This window comes from Castor canadensis, chromosome 11 (genome assembly GCF_047511655.1).
Source record: "Castor canadensis chromosome 11, mCasCan1.hap1v2, whole genome shotgun sequence".
Lineage (NCBI taxonomy): Eukaryota > Metazoa > Chordata > Mammalia > Rodentia > Castoridae > Castor > Castor canadensis.
This window is the reverse complement of record NC_133396.1, coordinates 86,041,124-86,062,970: the sequence shown is the minus strand read 5'-3', so window position 1 is coordinate 86,062,970 and position 21,847 is coordinate 86,041,124. Positions and strand designations below refer to the sequence as shown.

The 21,847-nt window shown below is 39.7% G+C and overlaps 1 protein-coding gene across 1 annotated transcript in view; it reads right to left on the bottom strand.

The window, feature by feature from the left end:
* Astn1 (astrotactin 1) overlaps positions 1 to 21,847 on the bottom strand; it is a 317,866-nt gene that overhangs the window by 210,772 nt on the left and 85,247 nt on the right. The window contains exon 2 of the mRNA XM_074047397.1: positions 4,114 to 4,301. Within this exon, the coding sequence (XP_073903498.1) occupies positions 4,114 to 4,301 (188 nt within the window). The remainder of the gene's footprint in view (positions 1 to 4,113; positions 4,302 to 21,847) is intronic.

Sequence of the window (21,847 nt, the reverse complement as noted above, 5' to 3'; positions counted from 1 at the left end):
ATAAATCTCTTTAGCCAAGTTTGAATCATGCAAGAGGTTAAAATACATCACTTGACCCTCAAAGCAATAATGTAAGATTTCAGGAGGGAAATCCAATTATTCTACGCAAGGAAGAAATGGTGGCTCTTTGCAAAAAAATAATTCAAAAATTTTAGGATGTGATTGAAAAGTAAAAAAAAAAGCTAAAGCTTTTTCAAAGTTTTAAATTGCCATGCTCCCAGCTGTGGTATTGCTTTTCTGTAGGCCTACAATTTTGCTGATGACAGATTTATATCGAGCACGGTATAGAACAGGATTTGCAAATTTTTATTCATACACTGTCATAAGGTTACAGAAAAGGTTTACCTTTATTTCTCATTCTATCATTACTTATATTTTGTGTTTAAAATGACACATAGTAAATGCAAAATATGAAAATAAACACTGGTCCCTGTATTAAGGAGGCAATATAGATGAGAAAAGTGTAAATACAGAATGAGAGAAATACAAACCTTACGTTTTCACAGAACCATTCATCCCCTCTGTGCATATTGGAAATATTTAGGATTAGCAGGTAAGCTTTTAAATATACATCTTCTTAGCTAGAGCAAAAAGGTTGAACATATTCATGTCTTGATAACAACCTTACATTTTCTCTTTTCCAAATTATGCTATTTTGAATCAATCTGAAAACTGCACCATATTGATTGTTAAAGTTAGTGAGGAATAGCGCTGTTATTGTTATTTCATAACTAAGAGGGCTTAGGTAATACCAGCACTCTCTGCCCAGCACTGTTCCTAGTCAAAGGGTTTCACTATCTTCTGACATTTATAATGTCATTTCAGATGCTTCAAATAGCTGCTTACTTTACCTCCAAAGGATATGGAATAAAGGGAATCAAATAAAGTCTACCAATCCCTGAATCTCTGAAGAAGAAGCCATCATAGACTCAAGGGATGACATCTTCAAACAAGATAACCTCAGGCTTGATTTCTGAGCTGAGGGCAGACACTCATCTTCAGACTTTGAAATTGTTTCTAGAGTAGAATCCTAAGGATGGAAGAGACAGCATGTAATGATATATGCTGTGGAGTGGAAACGGAGGAGAGGGCGAGACCAGGTGGACTGCATTGGCCAACCGGCTTTGACAAGGATGACTGGGAAGGCTTCTATCTTCATTCCCCTGAGATTCCCCTTCTCCTGCAGAGGTCAAAGGCCTTCTGAATTTTTCATGGAGATGTGGCCTATCCATATCCAAGAGGCCAAGCCAGACACAGCACAACACTTTCCCATCTGTATCTTGTACCCATGCACTTATAATTTCTGCCTCCTCCAGCTGGTTCAAACTTAGATCTAATAAAGTAAAATAAAGCTGAACAATAAATCTCTTCTATTTTATTAGAAAAAACACAATGTCATTGGTGGTCTGCTGTGGGCGACCTGTAGCATATAAAGGAAAGATCTCAGAGACAGGTTTAAGGCTGACTCTTGTTCTCTCTCTATTTCATTGTCCACTATCCATTAATCCCTGTCCAGGGCTCTCACAAAAAAGCATTAGTGTGCCAGATATGGTGGCACATGCCTGTAATCCTAGCCCTTGGAAAGCTAAGGCAGGAGGGTCATGACTTCAAGGCTAGTCTGAGCTACATAGGGAGTGCAGGCCAATCTGAGTTATAGGTGCAAGATTCTGTCTCAAAAATAAATAATTAATTAGTTAATTAAAAATAGCAATAGTAGGCCTTCTCATAGGGGATGTCATATTTTGAGAACACAAACCTATTTCATAAAATCTTTTGGCATCTTTTATCAGCATATTTCTATCTTTAAAGTCACCCACCCTCATAAACATACATGCATGTATATGTGTATACATGTACACACAAGTACACATAGACACACACACACATCCCTCTGAAGAATTTACTGGAGCACCTCATTCTGAAATAGATAGGAGGGTCCTTCTGCAACAACTAGGGCAAGCTTCAGATGTCTTTCCAAAGATCTTTACATTATGCCCCCTGCCTCCAATAAACACCCCTCTGGCATAGCGTCTGTCTTAAACTCTAGCGTCTGGGGACTTTCTCTGAGACACAACGTTGAAACTCTGTTTTTTTCTTTACCCTAAACATTTTTTGGTGAGGAAGTGACAAAGACTGGATTATTGAAATAGTTTTGGACCAAACAAAACAAAACTAAAGTAAAACCACCCATGATCATACCTACTTCCCAAACTGATAAGACGAGTTGGATGGTTGGTGGAAAATCCATGATTGCACCTTTCTTTTCAATCAGATCATATTATAAAAGTGAGGACAATCTAGTCTCTGACTTGATTTGACTGACCTGCCTGATCTCGCCACTCTCGGCAAACTATAAGTCACACTGAAGAAGATAACCTTCCCTGGGACAGGAGACACTGGTCTTTGATTAAGAATGTACAATACTGTGTCTCCTATGCATAAACCTAGTTAATGAATAAACATGAGGCACAGTGATCTCCTTTCCCCACCTGTCTTATGGTTATACCTGGCCAGCAAGGTTTATCATGTTCTATTCAAGGGCTCTTTGTTCTACCATGTAGTTTAAATAAAGGGCCTGAGTAATGCAGGTAACCTCTCATGCCAGTTATTGATGAGGACAGTGACTGAAGAAAAAATGAAAGGTTTGCATTCTGAGATTTTTGTCATAGATTTTTATGAGGAAACTTTCCATCCTAAAATTCTGGATAATGGACATTTTCATATATCTAAAATGTCCATTTCTTTTAGTCTGATACATGAAATTAAACATCACATAGTGACAGTACCAGAGTAATAGATGAACTAAAGTGAGAACAAGACTCAGGTTGGTTCTGTGCTGTTTCCTAATAGTGAGAAAGATAGCCCATGCCATCCCACAGTGATGGCCCATGTGTAATCAATCAAGTCTCAGCCTGCTATCGTGCTACCCTGAGGATAGATATTGTATTTGTTTACCAAGTGCAGTAGGTGTTTTCTGTCTCTACTGGAAAACCATTCTTTTATGCACAAATAATAATTATGCATTAACTATGTGAATGCATTGTTTATATGCTGGGGATTCATCAGTAAACACAGCGATAACAAATAAAGCACCCCACCCACCACCATAGCATTTATTTTCTAGTGAGATGCTGAGATACAAGTTCCTAGAATTTTAGGAAGACTCTGCTAATTTTCTTGAAGCTTCACATTTCTACATAGAAAGGTTCCTGATGAAGAAATTTCAGTGCTGGGCTAGCGGAAGGAACAAGTGTCTATTCACACACCCTTTAATGTAAGGTAAGAGAAAGCCACGATGCTGGTTTCTCCTGGCTGGGATAAGAGGGCCTGGTAGCAGCAAGAAGCTTGGTGATTCAGTCATTCAACAAATATTTATGGAGCAACAACTACAACATATTGTAAAATGCTATTTGAGTAATTCCCTTCTAAGATAATCTGATTTGTAAAGGCTATTCCGCATCTGGTCATTTTCTTAGAGAGAACAACAGGGCAATAGTGATATATATATATATATATATATATATATATATATATATATATTCAGTTGCAATTTTTACTTTTGACACAGTAGATGCATTTCTTACAAATGGGAAGTTTTCTTATTATAATGATCAATGATATTATGGACTTGTGTCTTACCTATGTCTATTGCTATGGGTTGGATATTGTTTATCCCCAAAGCTTCATGTGGTGGAAGGTTGGTCCCCAGGATGGTGGTATTGGGAGGTGGCATGGAGCCTTTAAGAAATGGGGCCTGATGGGAGGTTGTTATATCATCCAGGGGCATGCCCTTGGAAGGAACTGTGGGACCCAGCCTCTCTGGCATCCTGTTTGGATAAGTGATTTCTTCTTCCCACAAATGTTCTTGCTACTGCCACCTGCCATGATGTGATAGCTGAGAGGACCCTCACCAGAGGTGAGCTGAAGCAGGTGCTATGCCCTCCAACCTCCAGAATTGTGGGGTAAACAAACTCCTTTTTCCTAATAAGTAGTCTGCCTCAGGTATTTCATTATAATAGTGGAAAACTGATGAATACATCTATGGCACCGACATAAATATCAAGGTAACACAGGCTACTCATGGCCCGAAGGCTACAGCCATGCTGCTCTTACCATGACTGAGATGTGGAGGATCCTCAGCTCCTCTTCTGCTGACTCGTGCTGGGGTTCTTCAGTCGGGTCTTGCCCAGGGAGGCTTGGGGCACCATCTTGGTGATGGATGTGAAAAAGCAAAGTACCATTCTCCAGCCACTGCTGCCTCCAGCGCACCAGAGGGATGTCCTCGGTGTTCCCTGAGATCTCTAGAAGATTAACATCAAAAGCACAGGTGAGAATTTGGACCAAGGTGTTTATCTTCTTCCTAGCCACTGGTACCAAGAAGCCAGTTCTGTCATCAGACAACAAAGGATTCCAACTACAATTAGGTTATATTTACTTCTGCTTATAAAGTTTAAGGACAGAGAGAGATCCCGAGAATAAAATTATCCCCCATAGGTCTTTCCACCATAAATCTAGTGAGCCAGGCTCCCATTCATTGAGAAAAATACTGAGGTGAAAATTCAAGTACTTCCCCTACTTCTATCATCAATAGCATCCTCTATATGGCACACTTTGAATACCTGGTAACCCCTTAAAGTAAACACGAGGTTATTTGCCTCTTCTAAATTTGTAAGTGAGCCTTCCCCAGCCATTGCTACTAGATACACCAGTGAATCTACCAAGGAAAGAGTTGGTAACTACTGTGCAGAGAACTGGCATTTACGGAATAGTCCTGAAAGGTCACTGCAGAGCACACTGGGGCTGGCAGGCTACTTCTAAAACCAAAATCATTTGCTGCATAGTCCATTGGAGATGTCTGATAATTTGTTATAACAGGTAAAATATTTTAATTCCCTTTCAGTTTTCTCTTCAGCTTTGCAGAGCAGAGGTGGTATGCATGATGAAGGTGGTGTGAACTGGGCCCTTTTCACAGATACAGATACTCACTTGCTTTTCTGGAATCTAGATCAAAGCACTGGACTATCATCAATAACCAAATACCAAAAATGTACTCTGTCCTTTGCCCTGTAGCAGGTGCTATAGAAACACCCTGTATACCAATCCCTCTCTTTTATATTCATAAGAAATATCATATGACAGCTATCAGACATCCCATAGGAGAGACCCCTGATTAACCCAGCCTTTCTCAAACTTTGTTGTCCCTTAGACCATTTTTTCTTTAATAACCACTGCCACACCAGGGGACTGGTGTTCTGCTGAACACACTTTAACACACCACTGCTTTACAAATTTTCATTTTTTAAAAAGGTACAGCTTCTTCTTTCAAAATTTATCAGCTTTGACCAAAAATACATTCTCTAGACATAAAAGAGATTTAATAGACACATTTAGAATGTATTCTGATCAAGGATCACTATCATAAAGAGGAAAGCAATTTTAAATATTTATGGAGTAGAGAACTGTCTCACTATTTGTGAGAGAGCACACTCGTGTTATTTATAAAGCCACTCATTTATTTCATAGACGTACATTGGGCAGGTACTATGAACCAGGCACTGTGCTAGGCACTCACATACTAATTGAAATGAGGCTCTCCACAGTTCTCCAAAGCAGACCACCCTGAGTGAATCTGGCAGTCATTATACCAGGTATATAACCACGTTTTTTGGGAGCACAGAAGGAAGGAGTGATCTGGCCTGCATAGAGGCTGCAAGAGGAGAGGAAAGCACTCTTCTCAGAGGTAAATTGTACACTGGTGTTGGACCTGGTGAAGAGTAAGTAGACTTCCTCTCCATATGTAGAGAATTAGGGAAAGGATGTTCAGGTACCAATAGAATAAGTAGAAAGAGAAGGAGGAAGAGTATCAGCTGGTTCTCTCTGGGTAGGTGATTGAGGTATTTTTTAGGCCACATATAATTGGCCAGTCCCTGAAACACACAGCTGTGATTCCCTGTCTCCTACCATCCATTCACTGGGGAGAAGAGTAAACTTGAGATGTGAAGGAGGGCTGCAAAGACAAGGTGATGAGTACTCCACTTCATGCTTTGCCCCTCTCACCAACTGCCTAGAGGACTCAACAGTCCTGGTTGGGTTGGTACTCTGTCCATGGTCTGAGATGTGACCTGCACAGCATCCAGGAAGCTGAAGGGAGCAGAGGGACTAAGCATGAAAGATTCCCTGCACCTCAGTCCTGATTGTCCGTAGGCCTGACAGTATTTGTTAAGTGAGGTGGTGACACAGGCTTCCTGAGTCCACCTTTCCTCTAAGGAAGTTTTCCACATTTTCAGATGCAGAGAAACTCTTGCATGTATCTCTGAGGGTGAGTGTTTAGAGCAGCAGTAGTCACACAAATCTTCAGTGCAGGCTTAACAATCATAAACACAATTGGCACATGGGCACTTTCCTTCTGGCCACTCCTGGTACCTTCATGTCAAAGCTCCAGAAGACTCCCGAGAGACACACCCTCCCCCAAACTCCAGTTCTGCCAAAACACTAAATACCAACCTCTCTCTTCATCCTACCATAAACATAAAAAACAAAAGCAGTGCAGCACCTAGCATCATAATCAAATCACCCAGAGCAGCACACATCCAGCCTCCTGCCTGCACTGGATGCCACTCAGCCCAGGCTGTAACTACTCAGAAGGATCTAGCACCTGGCACCTCCAAATCACTTAGCAAACTAGCTTTATTTCCCAGAAGAATCTCAGCAAGTAGGTCAGGCTCATTACTTCTGTTTTTACTGTGGAAACAAAAATAAAGAAATACCTGCACCAAGGTCACCCCAGCCTGACACAGAACAGGGACTGAGACAGATGAACTATTCAATCCCCTCCACCTTCAATAGACCAAAAAAACAACATGACCTCAGAACATGCACAGAGAGTGCATTTAAGTAGAAAGTCCATGTGGTCTTTTAGGAGCATTTAGGCTACAATATTTTAATCTTTTGTACAAGGTCTTAGCATCCCATGACTTCTTTAAAATTGGGATATAATTCACATAACATAAATTTACGCTTTGAGGTATATAAGTCAGTGGTTTTTAGTGTATTCTCCAAGTTACACGACCATCACTACTAATTCTAGAACATCTTCCATCAGCTCAAAAAGAAACCCTATATCCATGAACAGCTCAAGACTTTTTGTGAAGAGGAAGTTGTTTAGCCCCAGGGTCCTAGGAGTTGGTGTCCCAAATAAAGAACAGGTGTGTGGGGGGGTGGGGGGGATACTGACAAAGTCTTCCAGCAGTGGACTGAGTGCATTGAGTCTCTGACCTTGGCTTGCAGACTAGCCATCTTAACCCCTGTGTGGATTATTCATGTCCTACTCCATGGATGGTGACATCATGATTCCACCCAGACAAGGCTCACCATAGAGGACAAAAGGTTGAAGAAAGAGGTACCGTGCCTGCCAAGGACACTTGTCATTTTTTAGTTTAAGATAATTTCACAATGATAGCTCTTTCTTTGGTTTTCCCCCCATCTTGACAGGATCTGGCATGAAAGAGCTCAAATGTTAAACTAGGAACTTACTTACTTATGCTATATCTGGGCTTGATCAACTAATGAAAACCACACAGGGCACAGTAATGCCTTGTCAATTTCTTTGCCAAAAGGACTGAGATTAGTGCTTGGAACATCAATGTAATCCTGTTGCTGTGGATGTCAGCAGGGTATCTCAAGAAGAGGAAGTGCAATGCAAGACAGCTGAGACTTCCAAGGAGCAAATTTGGAAAGAGATAAAATAGTTACTCCAGTCCAAGGCCACCAGAGGATTGTCAGTGAGGTTCATACAAATCCTTTTTCACAATGTACTGAATAAAACAAGAATCCCACTCGGTCATCTCAAGATGCCACAGGTGTCATGAGCACCAATGTCATCATCACATTGTGGGGCTGAGGGGTCCAGAACAGTAAGGTTGCCCCAACTTTTATTTTTTCTTCCCTCCACAAATGTCACATCCCTCAGTGCCTCCCAAAATTCTGGAACTACTTAGAATTCACAAAAACCTGAGTGTCATTCATTCTTACGTACAGTAACTAGCACTGGAACACACTATGTTTGCCACATTCGAGAAAATTGTGCTACATATCTCTTATTCTCAAGGAGCTTTCAATCTAGCAGGAAGCTTCAGATACGGCCATGAATAAGTACTTTAGCAATAATACCAGTGCTGACTGAGAGGGTGGACCTTGACTGGTTATAAGCATATGGGAAGTAACAAATTGGGAAAAAAATGTTGGGGAGGCAATTCCAGATGAAGAGAACAGTATTCACAAAGGAACAAAAGGATAATGCATGCTTGCAGAGCCACAAGAAGATGGGGTTAAGCTGCAAGGGGATGGAGGATATGGAAAAGAGTAGCAGAGGACCTAGGCTAAAACTGTAGATTAGTGTCAACTGTAAAAATCTTGAATGCCAGTTTAAGAAGTTCATAGCTAATAAAAAGCCATTCATGGTTCTATTAAGCAGAACACTGAACTAAGGTTCATTACAATTGCAGACTAACCAGACTCAGGATCTTATTGTGACTCTGACCCTACGTTATGCAGTGACTGAAACAGAGAAGTGAGACTCAGGGGGCCTAGCCATGGTCTCAGTTACCATAAATAAGTTGTCTTGCTTGGAGCTTTCTCACTTGTGTAGATGAACTTCAAGATTCCTTTGTAACATTTTTTAGTGTATATTAATTGTAGAAATGGGTTTAATTGTGATTTCCATACATGCACATACTACACCTTAATCATAGCCACCCCTTCTATTACACTTTCTTATCTCTCCCTTTTTAAACAATTTTAATGGGTTTCATTATTTTATTTTCATTCATGCATATGAAGTACTTTGATCATATTCATATGCCCCCACTTCACCCTCCTTTTTACCCTCCTGCTGGTTCCTACCCCATGTTTTACATGTATGGCATTCTTTTTTTTTTTAGGTCTAGACTCCATGTATGAGAAAGAATATGCAATATTTGTCTTTCATAGTCATTAACATGATTATCATTCAATCCATTTTCCTGCAAATGATATAATTTCATTCTTTTGTTGTTGTTGTTTTTTCAGTACTAGGGTTTGAATTCAGGGCCTTTGCCTTGAGCCACTTCACCAGCCCTTTTTTTGGGAAGGGTTTTTTCAAGATAGGGTCTTATGAACTATTTGCCCAGACTAGCTTTGAACTGTGATCCTCCTGAGTAGCTAGGATTACAGGTGAAAGCCACCAACACCTAGCTAATTTCATTCTTCTTTATGACTGTTTATAGCAGCACTATTCACATTAGCCAAACTACAGAATCAGTCAAGGTGTCCATCAACTGATGGATGGATAAAGATTCTTTTGTAAATGTGATGTCCTATGCTTCTAAGTCCAAAAGAGATGATAAATCAATGTCCCTCAAAATGTCAAACCTCTCAAGTTTATCTTGTATTTCACCCCTACTTTCCTTATGCACATAGGTTGGATAGGTTGCAAGAGTCAGAGCAGAGTCTTCAATAGCCATGCGCATGTTCACCCTGGACGTCAGGCTGGTGGGAAAGACCCTTATTGTGCTGGTACAGATGGGCAGTTTCTTGAAAGATAGCTCTGTATGTCATAAAGAACTGCTCTGATGGAACAATGGGCAGTGAAGGTCTCAGGAGAGAATAATTTGGGATGGGAAAGTCAGAGAGAAGAAGAGTGAGATGAAATCACTTTTAAATTCACCTAAGTCATAGTTCCAATGTTAGCTTGTGGTCTGTGAACTTGGAGTCTCTTTGTAGGATTAGTTTAGGACACTCAAAAATTTGCTGCAAAAAGTCCTCCTCTTAGCTTTACAACTTCCCCATGTGCCCTTTCCTTTCTTTGGGCATCCCTCATGCTCACAGTCCCTAATCTGAGCTGCTAAGTAAACACAGGATGTACAGACTAGAATTTCACCAAAAATGACCAGATCCATAACACCTTCATTCAAAGAATGTGACAAATTCAAATTCAAATATGGGTTTGAATTGAGAAAATTCTCAAGGATCCTTTAATTTAGAGAATTTCTTAGAGTGTCTTAAAGTGATCCTGACATTCTGGGACCCCTTTTCACTCCTAGCAAGTCTGAGTTTCAAGCTGAATCCAACTGAGCAGTAATGAGGTTTCTGTAGTTGCTGAGGTCAAGGCAAGAGGAAGCATTAACTTGTCAATTCTCGGCCTTATGTTGAGGGCATCTGACAAACTGACCCTGCAGTCTTTCAAGGTTGAGGTTGACACCCCTTGATGGCTATTACTGACTGCTGAAAAACCTTGCTTAGATTATCAAACTTGCTATTAGTCTTAGAACCTTTAATCTAAACCAACTCGAATATACCTTCTGAAGAGGTTCCCCAGAGCAGAGTTAGAAAAGAATTGGATCGATTGGAAGACAAATAAAATGCACTACTAAAAAACGTCCTTGCTTTTAGAGGATTGGAAGTTTCTATGGGTTATTAATTTTGATTGGTTGTTTTTCAGTTTTATTAAATGTTATATTATGAATAGCCTTATACCCTTTATGAAATAATTACAAGGAAAAAAAGACATCTCTAAAAATAGAATCTAGCTGTTCCTCCACATATGCTTATCTCAGTGGTCATTATGAGTTTCCTTATGTTTTGTGGATTAAATTCAGAACTTTCTTAGTTGAAAGCCAACCATCTAAGCCTAAAAATAACAAATGGTTCCTGTCTATCAGATAGTGACTATCATTGAGGTCACCCAAGATAGGCTGACAATAAAACTATCTCCCTTTTCTTTTGTTGTTTTTCCCTTTCCCTTTTCCACTCTCTAATTTCAGAGTTTGAAAGATATTGATGGCAGCCCTAGTTTCCCACATGGCTTCATTATGGTCTTCTAACTGAAACTATTAACAGTGGTATTAACTTTCAACACCTTTGTAAGAAAATAACCTGTTTAAGTCAGGGGTTAATAACAGTAGGGGATTAGTAATTATCCTGCAGATCTTCACTTTGGTATCAAATGTGACACAAGTCTTTAATGTCTCTGGAACAGCAGCCTCTAAAGACTCGAACTTGTTTCATAAACATAATGACAGCAGCACATTAGTGATCTGGCCATCTGTGAAGAAAGTTGAGGGGCAGATGAAAAGCAGACCAAGGAGAGAGATATAAGGAGAAAAGACAAAGTCAAGAGAAGTCAAGAAAGGAGACAAACCAGAGAAGTGAGTTTGGCTGGGCCTCCACACCTATTGCCATAGGGACCATCTGGAACTGAGCTCTGAAGTGAAACAATCCTACATCCCAGAGCAAGAGCCATATAAAACAGAGCACCCTGCTGGATCTGAAGTCAACCAGAACAGATGCCAGGAACACTGATTATTTGCCCTGAAGTGTGTGCCTGTAAAGGACTGGCTAAGTGAACTACAAAATGGGAGATCATGTATTCAGAAAATTATTTTGTGAAGATGTTCAGAGACAAATGGGAATGCAACTCTCATTGTCCTGTATTCAACTCACTGCCTGCCATGGAGCTGCTTGCTATCTTCTCATTTTTCCTTCTGTCTATCCAAACAGGCTTGAGTAGTAGCCACAGAACCATGTGGAACAAAAGCTTTAAAACAAAATAGCTTAAAATTTCAAATCTCTCTCACTCAACAGAAGCACAAGGGGTTCCTTTCTCAAGTAACTAGAACCTTCCTAAGATTTCTAGACTTGCAAAATTTTCACTTGTGACCACAGGAAGGAGAATTGAATTTCTGTTTCCACTGCTTGGTAATGTTTGTCCTGCATGGTAAAAACAAGACTCTTAGAGCACCCCTGGTCCAGAGATGAGAAACTGATGGCTGCAACCTCTGAAACTGGCTTTCCTCATCTTCAAGTAATGGGGAAAAAAGTCTCTAGGAACTCTCCAGTTCTGACCCTGTTATCAAAATCAGATGTGACACTCACAAAAATCATGTCACACAAAATCAGACATGACACTTGGCACTAATTAGACCCCATGTCAGTTACAGGCTGAGTGTACTTTCAAATGGCAACTGGATAAAAGTCTCTGTGGAAGGTTTTCAAATCACATGTTCCTCTTGGAATATTTCTGTTTGAGTACAGCCTACCAATTTGTAGAGTAAGCGTAGATTGAAGTGACCTACTGAAACTCCAACTGAGTTTCCAATAAGAAGATATCATCTACAGATAGATACTTTCAAATACTAACATTTGATCAATTATGTTTATGTGGCTAAGGGGAGTCTAGCTAAGAAAATTCCACCTGAACTCTCTTGACAGCACCACAACATCCCTTTATACAGCTGTACTCTAAAAAAGAATCTGAAATTTTCACTTCCTTTAAAGCTGCCCACCCACCCACTTCTTTTCCAGAAAAGGCAAATATGGAATAAAATGGACCCACCCAGGGAGAAGGAGTGATAAAAGAAGGAAAACAAGGACCTGGCGAGTTCATAGTATGTCATCTCTGAGGACAGTTGGGGGCAGGAGCTGCAGGAAGCAGAGAGGGTAGCTTTTTAAATCAGCCTTGATGGAAAGCAGTGAAGCTTTCTATGGATGCTGCTGGAAGTAGGTCACTCTACGCTACTCTGTGCTGGCATGAATAGCAATTGAGCAGCCACATGCACATTCTATTTACCTAGCCATGGAGATGAAAACATTCCTGTGGGGGGAAAATGCAGCCAAAAGGTTCTGACACAACCAGAGAGATGAGGAGGCATTCAAATGGCTGGTGATTTCATCCCAAATGGTTTGCTTGTTCCTACCACAGTGTTTCTCTGGATCTTTTCAGACCTCTGCAAAGAGTTTATCCACATGATACTCATTAAAGTCTCATTTGAAAAGGGGAAAAAAAAGCCCAAAGCTCTTTGAGAGAGGCTGGGTTATTAGAGCCACAGATGTACTGGTAAAAGGATTTTTTTACATACATCTAGTTCTATTCTCCACTGCCACCCGGCTGACCTTTGTAAATTGAGATAACTGCAGGCATTTAACAAAATCTGACATCAAGTAAGATGTGTAATAATATTTAAACTCCATAATGTTAAAATATGTATTTATAGATCATTCTGTACATTGTGAGGAGAATAAGTCATTTTGAAGCCTGAAGTTTCGTGACTGGAATTCTGAGTTGAGCTTTGCAAACCCTTGAGAGTTACTTCCCTGCTGTATGCATCGGGAGCAATAGGGACACCTAAGTTTTGGAAATCCAGAACAGTCACTGAAAGGTAATTACAAGGAAACAGCCCACTAGACCCAGTGAAAGCTCTGTTCATTCCAAATCCTCTGATACTTCTGCCTTTCAGTAACAAAGAGTTGAGTATTTGCTATAATTCTGATTCTGAACTATTTCTAGGTTCTATGGTTCTTGCCTAATAATATAGATGGAAAAAGGAACTGACAGTGACAAAATATTATCTGTAAATGACATACAGAAGGTCTGTTACTTGTCCTAAGCTGTCTTGTTCATCTCTACTCCTAATTAGTTCTCACCCAACTGCATTTCTGTTTCTGATTTAACTCAACAAATATTGTACCTATTATATGCTGGCCCTGCTAATAAGCCCTTTCAATATTCATGAGCTAACTTAATTCTTGGTGACCCTTTAATGTGGGAATGTAACTCCCTCTTTTACAGACAATGAACTTGAATTGCAGAAAAATCAACCTACATTTTGCCCAGTTAGTAAATACAAAAATTGGGGCAAAGGGAAATCTTAGGTCCCCTAGTATTAAGGCCACTATTCCTTCTCAATATCTCACCTCTCATTCCTTCATTTTGCAAGTCCCAGTCACAGGATACTACAAGCAAATTATTTAACAGTTCTTGTATTTAATGAACACCAATAAACATCAATGTCATCATCATCGTTAATATTGTATTTGTTGTTGTCATTATTAGTGTCACTCACATAGTGTCATTCACATAAGTCCTAAAATTGAGCAGTGATCTTTGACAAAATTAAGAAAATGGTAGCTTTTTCAATGACTCCAGCTGCTTCAAAATCTTCTGAAGTCCAGGAATCAGCTCGGTTTCAGCTGAGGAATCTGAATTGGTTCACATTTGTACATTTCTGGAAGTGTTTACTACCAAATTGAACACTCTTCAGATATCTCTGATAAAACTCTACTTCTACAATCTTTGCTTTAAGATCCAATCATGGGCATTCACACAGGGATACCATGTTCATACCCACTCAAGGCTGGCATGGAAGGCCAGCCCCAGTGAAATTTCTGGCAGGCACTCATCAAGTTTTCAGGAATTAAAAGGGGAGGTCCTCCCAGAGGGTCACAGGAATGGTGATAGTGAGCAAAAGCAGGGGAAGGAGCAAATGCAGGAAATATGGAAATAGCAGCTGAGTTTCTTTCAGTAATAAACTGGTTCCTTCTCTATAGACTAATCCATAAGCTCTCTTATCACAAGCTCCAAAAATGGAACCTTCTAGTCTTATCTTCACCTGGGGAATGAGGCTTTCTACTCATTGTGGGCTTTTATTGCAGGTCATTAGTGCACGCTTCTGCTACATGAGGGCAGTCATTTCTCTAGGCTCTCTTCTCTACATCATTTTCTTCAACTGCAAAGAAGGTGTGTATGACTGCTAAAGCTCTTCTCACTCAGAAATTCTCAGTTTTACTGTTTCATCTTCCTATGATCTGCACCAGCCATTCTGGGGACTAGACCTCAAGTTCCTTCAAAGTGAAGATAAGACACAGTCATAATCTCAGGTAGCTCTTGCATTATTCAACCGGAGAAAATGAAGCATCAAGAGAATTCCATGAAGACTCATGTCCATAAAAAATCCATTATCATTGTTCTCTTGTTACATCTTGCAGAGGGCTTTTTTTTGAAGCCCCCCCCCTTTTCATTTTCAGCCTTGTGTGGTAGGTTTTCTTGGCATTAAAAATCAGAAGGCCAAGCAGGATAAGTGACAAAAGGATCAGAGCTAATGAGGTAGAGATAATGGAGCTGGAACCCAGCCTTCTAACTCAAAGTACAGTGTTCTCCCTACCAGACTGTGCTTCCAACCAAAGCAATGATTATTTACATTGAGAAACCATGAGCCACTGTGCTTGCATTTCAGATAAATGAATTACATACACAGAAGATATACATCAATAGCAAACGCTGCCGGGAGTTTGAGCTTATAGAACTGGTAGTGAAATTGAGTTATTACCAATTCACACTAGTGTACAAATCATAAGGCAATTTGATGTGATTTCACTGTGACAGGTTCCCTTGGAGGATCTGATAGTCCTGGCTTCCAGGACTGGTTTAAAAACTCTTAACACTGCCCATCTTGGGCCCATCTCTACAGACTAATTTGTGTAAATGTTCATTATAGAAGGGTCAAGATGGCCTCTAAATGACCTCTAAGTGACAGATACCCTCATGGAAATGTTAATCTAGCTTCTAGTCCCTGCTGGGTGAGTGAATGATTGAAAAGGAATACAAGGTTCTCAATTGCTAAGGTGTGTTCCTGTGGAATAACACACAGCCACGGGACATTTCTTTACTGGTTCCCTTTCTGTGTTTCCTTTAATTCTGAGGCCCTTCCTCTTCAAACCCTCCAAACATAACACCCTCTATGTAGCTGGCAGTGGGAAATGGGAGTCATGCACTCTATGGGTAGCATGGGCTAAGGCTTGGTGCTATTTTGTATTTAGCAGGGGCTCCATTTCTCCTACCCACTTTGTTCTTCCATCCTTTCTAGGTGCTGGTCATCACCTGCTGAGTGTGTGTGAATCTGCTTACATTTTCATATGCATTTACTGGTAACACTTACCCATAAACTAGAGGCTGTAGTTAAAACAATATTAGTTGAGTTTTGCGAAATAATAACAAAAAGTTCTGGATTCTCTGCTTCTGGTGTGTGAAGAACATACTCTAAAAGAATACAGTTGTAAATTTCATAAATAAGCTAGAGTGTGATCAAAAGTGATAGCAACTGGAATGAGTGGATCACTAGGCTTAAGTCAGGACACAAACATGGGAACACAGGGGACAGCATACAGAGTTGACAGCTTCTCCATCTACTTTCCATTCTGTGGCCAAAAACGCAGCAATGGAAGGCAATTCTGTGATAGGGGACACTTGATATTGGGAGAACACAGACTGAGACAAGACTCCTACAACCTCCTACCTCTGAAATCTTTATGCCTCAGTTTCTCTATCTTTTGAAAAATAGGTATAATACAAACACCAACCTCTTAGGGCCATTAAAAAAAATGCATCCAGGAATGCTTAGAAATATAAGAAATGGGAGTTACAGTTATTATTAATATTATCATTAAAAATTAGTGTTAAGAATAACTTATTTTATTCCTGGTAGGAAAAAATATGGTTCTATGTAAGTGTAGAGTACTGTTGTGTTCCCCATATCCTTTAGGATGACATTTTATTTCTTTTATTTTTTAGCTAGTGTATTGGGTCGATATTTCCAGAGAATAATTTTAATGAACTCTAGATTACTTTCCTCAATCATTAATGAGCTATCAGAGATCTTTTTGTTTGATAACCGCAGCTAGAGACTTTAGCTGTGAGAGCATTACCTTGGAGGTAGTTCATATTATTCGAAATCGTGTCACTACTTCCTACACTCAACATAGATGCTGGTGATTGTCTTGCAGTCTGTCTATCAACTTTACTTTTCAGTACATAAAGTTCAGTATCAGTCATGCACTGGTGGCTCACTCTTGTCATCCTAGATACTTGGGAGACTGAGATCCAGAGGATCACAGTTCAAGGCCAGCCTGGGCAAAAAGTTAGCAAGACCCTATCTCAAACAATAGCTGGGCTTGGTGGTGCATGCTTATCATTCCAGTTAAGGGAAGGCTGAGATCCCTAGGATGGCTGTTCTAGTCAGCCAAGGCAAAAGTTTGTAAGACTTCATCTCAACAGAAAAAAGCTGGGTATGGTGATACACAGCCTATCATCCCAGTGACAGCAGGAAGCATAAAATAGGAGGATCACAGTGCAAGCAGCATGGGGAAAAAGCAAGACCCTATCTCCAAAATAACTAGATGTGTGGCTGGATGTTTGGCTCAAGTAATAGAGCACCTGCCTAGCAAAGGCCCTGAGTTCAAATCTCAGTACCACCAAAAACAGTTCAATATGAACTAAGTCATTTATAAAGACTGCTAATTCTATTGTTTTCATATCTGAGACCTGGTATTTAACAAATACAGTGTTAACTTATTATTAAAGAAAAATAGATTTTAAAGGAAGAAATTATCAAAAGCCCTTTGAAAAATCTGAGTAGACCCCCTTGAAGAGTATGGATGGTACACCCCACAGAGCATGATCATTCAGGTTCGATTTCCTGTTATAGACTCCCACTGGTAACCATGTCCTCCATCTCCCTGTGTGCATGCCCTTACACTCATGCTAGGCTTAGTTAGTTGAAGTACTTACAGATTTCATCCATTATTATCACCTCTGATGGTTTGCTACTGACACAGAGACAGAATCCTTGCAAACAGGATCCGCTGCTAGATTAGGACATGAACTATTTCCCTTCCCCAACCTCATCTCTGAAATCCTCCAGGATGCATAAGGGTATTTTACACAATACCAGTAACTTAACTATTCTTATTTCATAACTCAATTGGGGTGTTCTTAGAATTAAGCATTACTTGTTTCAATACTTTAATTTCAAGAGTAACAAGAGTTTGAAATTTCACAGGTTCTACAATAAAACCTGAAAAAAATTATTCCATCAGTTACTTTTCCCATTTCTCCCCTCTACAAATGTTAAACAATTTCAGGTTTTCTTGCTGGCATCATTTCCTCATATCTCCTGGGGATCTCTTACACTCCTGATTGGAAACAACTATTTTTAGTCAATTAAATTCTACTGAGCACCCATTGTTTCATACATAGTCATTTAATAATATATTAGATTTTCCAAGTCTTTGCTTTAAATCTTTTGATATTTAAAAGGTTCCACTCAACTAAAATATACACTAGGTCGCTTTACTTTCTTTGATAGAGATTTCCTTACTCATTTAAGGAAGAAACAAATGACATCCCACTTCAGGTTATCTTTGGTTTTTCATGAAAATCTGGTTGTGGATTTGGTAGAATAAAACTTCTGATACAAATAACGGTTTTCTTTTGCTGAGTCTTTCTTAGGTCAGAGATTCCTAAACTGCAGTAGAAACTTCTTATATCATTTGCCCTTCCCACAGAAACAACCCAGAAAGCTTACACCACCTCACCTCTGAAGTGAGACAAATGGAAGGGGGAAATAAAGCCTTTGCCAAATGAAGGGACAGTCATTGGAAGAGGGATGGGAAAAGGAAAGATATTCCCTGTCTGTAGATTCTGAGGTAGTGTTACAGATGATAAAATTCAGATGAAAGGACTTTGAACAGTAGCTGGCTCTGCCTCTTTAATTACTCTGTCTAGAAAAAAAGTCTGTCATCTGGGCTGGAGACTGGATCTGTTCAAGAGATTGATTGGAATAAAACTTTTTTTCCCCAATCTAGATTGCTTCAGTTTTACTGGAATTGAGACTAGCCATAAACCTATCAGTGACTCAAGAAAATTGAAGCAATTAGGTCTGCAGGTGTGCATATATGTCATATTAATGATAGATCTATTAATACAAGGCACAGAAGGCTTCTGCAGGGCGTGCTCACTTCAGCTGAGGTCGAAGCTACTTTGAGGAGGTGCTGCAACTTCACAATGCTGATATCAGGGAACCCCTCCCCATCTCTGGGGATAAGTCTCTGTACCCTCACAAAATGCTCCCCTCTATCCCAACACAGGCAAGAGATGTCTCCCACTGCTGCTCCAATTCCAATTCAGACTATTTCATGGATGCTGAATCTGACTCAGGTGAAGAAAATGCTAAAGATACTTAGTTGGAAGTAGGAGTATAATTTGTAGGCATAATTTGGGAGTCAGAAATGCCTGGTTTAAAGATCAACCTTTCTACTTCAAACCGCTTTGCACTGAACATGTTGTTTAAGCCCAATAAGGATTATAATGCCTACTTTATAAACCTGTTGTGAGAAAAAATGAAATAATAAATAAAGAGTTCTAAATTTGTACCCCATGGTTATGGTTACTTTAGTGATTTCTCCTTTTCTGACCCTGAAAATATTTTAGTTCCTAGAAATTAATTTCTAGTCATTCCTCGTAGGCTACCAGACGGCTTCAGGGCAAGGAACAGTGTTAGCAAGATTTATGAAAAAGTGAGTGGGACCCTGAACTGGATGTCAATACTAGTGCCAGTCCACTGCTCCTTTCAGGAGGAGCTGTCTTGTCCTCTGACAGCCAGTCCTTGCTGAGCCCTTCACTGACCCCTACAAGGTGGGCACCTCACTCAAGGGCAGCTCATCTATAGACTTGCAATGATCCACAACGCAGTTTGGCACAAAAAGATGAGCTAAGCATATTCTCACTGTTAGGCATTTGAAAAAGGGAATATGGAATAAATCAGCAGAGGCAGAGCTCAGAGAGATGCATAGTAAAAGCACAGATGGGGAGTCTGGGCCATAAGGGCCACTTCAAGCTGGAAAGATGAAGAAATAGAAAACAAATGAGTAAGCAAAAATTCTGAGATGGAGTAAAAACACAGGGCATAAAGGGAAATGGAACACAAGATGGCAGAGAGCGAGAAGACACAGATGTATGAAAAACAAGGAACACATGGGTGCAGGACAACACAGGATTAAACCGAAGTCTTACTACAGCAACCCTTGCTGTCCAAGATCCAGGTCCAGCTGCCTTGAGACTTGGCAGGCACTTGGCTCCTGTGTCTTCACTCCTGTGAAGTCATTGTCTCCAACGGCATGTGTATTCTTACAAGGGTTCCCACCAGTGAGAAAGTTGAATGAGCTCTATGCCTTACAATCACTGGAGCCTCCCCACTCGGATATGAACACACTTTGGGAGATCTAGAACACTCAGAGAATTCTGATCTCTGGCTCTTCACTAGATGGTCTTCATCATGGCACCCAACACAGGCCTCCTTGAGTTTACATAAGCATTTCTCTCCCTACCCCAATTCAACAGTGCAAATATATGTCACTCTATAGGAAAGAAGTCACACAAGTATGTTTAGACTGTGAGAAATTACATTGGATTCTAGATCTATTCATACTTGTGTCTTTCCAAAGTCTAGGTATGGCTCCAAAGTCTCTTTCTAATTTTCTCCATCTGCAAAATGGGAATCATGATATAGGAACAATGCCACATCCCAATATGCAGCATCTGTAAGACAACGAATACACATAGGCAGATAATGATGCTGGAAAGGCAATACATTCTTTATTATAAGAGAAAAGATTTTCCTTTGCCAACCTACATAACTTAACAGTCAGCAATAATGAGAAAGGAAACAAAAAAAAAAGCACTGTACATGACAGCTAAAATCAGAATTTGATAAAATATTCTACTTCTAAAGGAATACTGTCATGTAAAAAAATCAATTTGAGTAGAAAAAAATCTGGTTTGTTTATTAGTTTTGCTCCTAATGCCACCAAATGGACCTCAATCTGAAATGGCTTTTGAAATCAAATTTGCTGTTCTCCAATTTTGCAACTTACTCTTTATGCTAATTTGTCTGCACCTGCAGGGAGAAAGAAACTGGCAGCATTGAACATGAGATCCAGGAAGAAAAAGCAACACAAAGATTCAGGAAATGAAACCAGGACTAAATCATGTTAGGTATATAAAGGTTGGACTTTTTATAAAACAAGGAAGGAGTAGATTGAATGTCTGAGAGAACACTGTGAGTATAGAAAATGATAGACCCTTGGCAAGAGAGCTGGTGTCTTTCCCAGGTCCCAGAAAAAGGGCAGCATGAGGTATGAGGCAAGTGTTGGGACAAGCTAGGTCTCTCAGTCTTATTATGTGAGTTATTATGAAAATATCTTAAAGAGTTTTATTCTTCAGGAATTTAGCCTATAGGGGTTGAGGTTAATTCTCCCTTCCAATTTAATTTTTTTGATTTGGAGTTCTTTTTTGAAAGAAGTGCCATAATTTCAAGGAAAAGACTCAGTCCCCATTTTCCTATTTTTCTCTTTCATCTGTGCTGTCAAATGTCCCCTTTCTCTTTCTGCTGTGCCATTGGTCATTGTCTAAGCATATCTGGAAACCATATCTAGTATTCCAAAAATCAGAAAACTTGAGGATGCTTGCACTACAAATGACTTAGAGATACTGTCATCATTTTACAGATGTTTAATACTTCAACAATATAAATTCCACACCCCCATTTAAAATACGACAACTGCTCGGAGAGTTAAGCATTTTCTCCAAGGTTACATAGAGCATTAACTCTTAAGAAATCCAGAGAAAGATACCTATGCAAGACCTCTTTCTATTATGCCTCTCAAAATTCAGAAACAATTGAAAATATGTTCTTCTGTTCCAGCACACTTTTACTTTGCATATTTTCTCTACTGCTCTGTTCAGTATATTTAATTTTAGACTCTGTGCTGTATAAAGCACTGTCAAAATTTAAGTTCTATCAAAAATCAGTAACTGTTGAGGTCCAGTGAATTCTGTGAATGCTGTGTATTTAATGCTCAAGAAAAACATGTCAGTTTTCACCTTGAAGTTCTTAGACTTAGGAAAAAAATCAATTTGGTGCATCTACTGTTCAGCACTCTTACTTCTACTGTCCTCCACTGTCCTCCATTCCCCCCAAAGCATCTCTTCATTCCTCCATCACAAAGTATGAAAGAATATAAGGATTGCCCACCTGAAAAAAGACTTTTTTAAGTCAAATGAAATAGGAATAAAATATTTACCCACTGTTTTGACTTTTATTAGGCCAATATTCTCATTTCCTATAGACCAATACTAGTTTCTTGTAAAAATAAAGGATGCTTTTGTGATTGGTAATTGCATAAAATGTATTTCTATAGC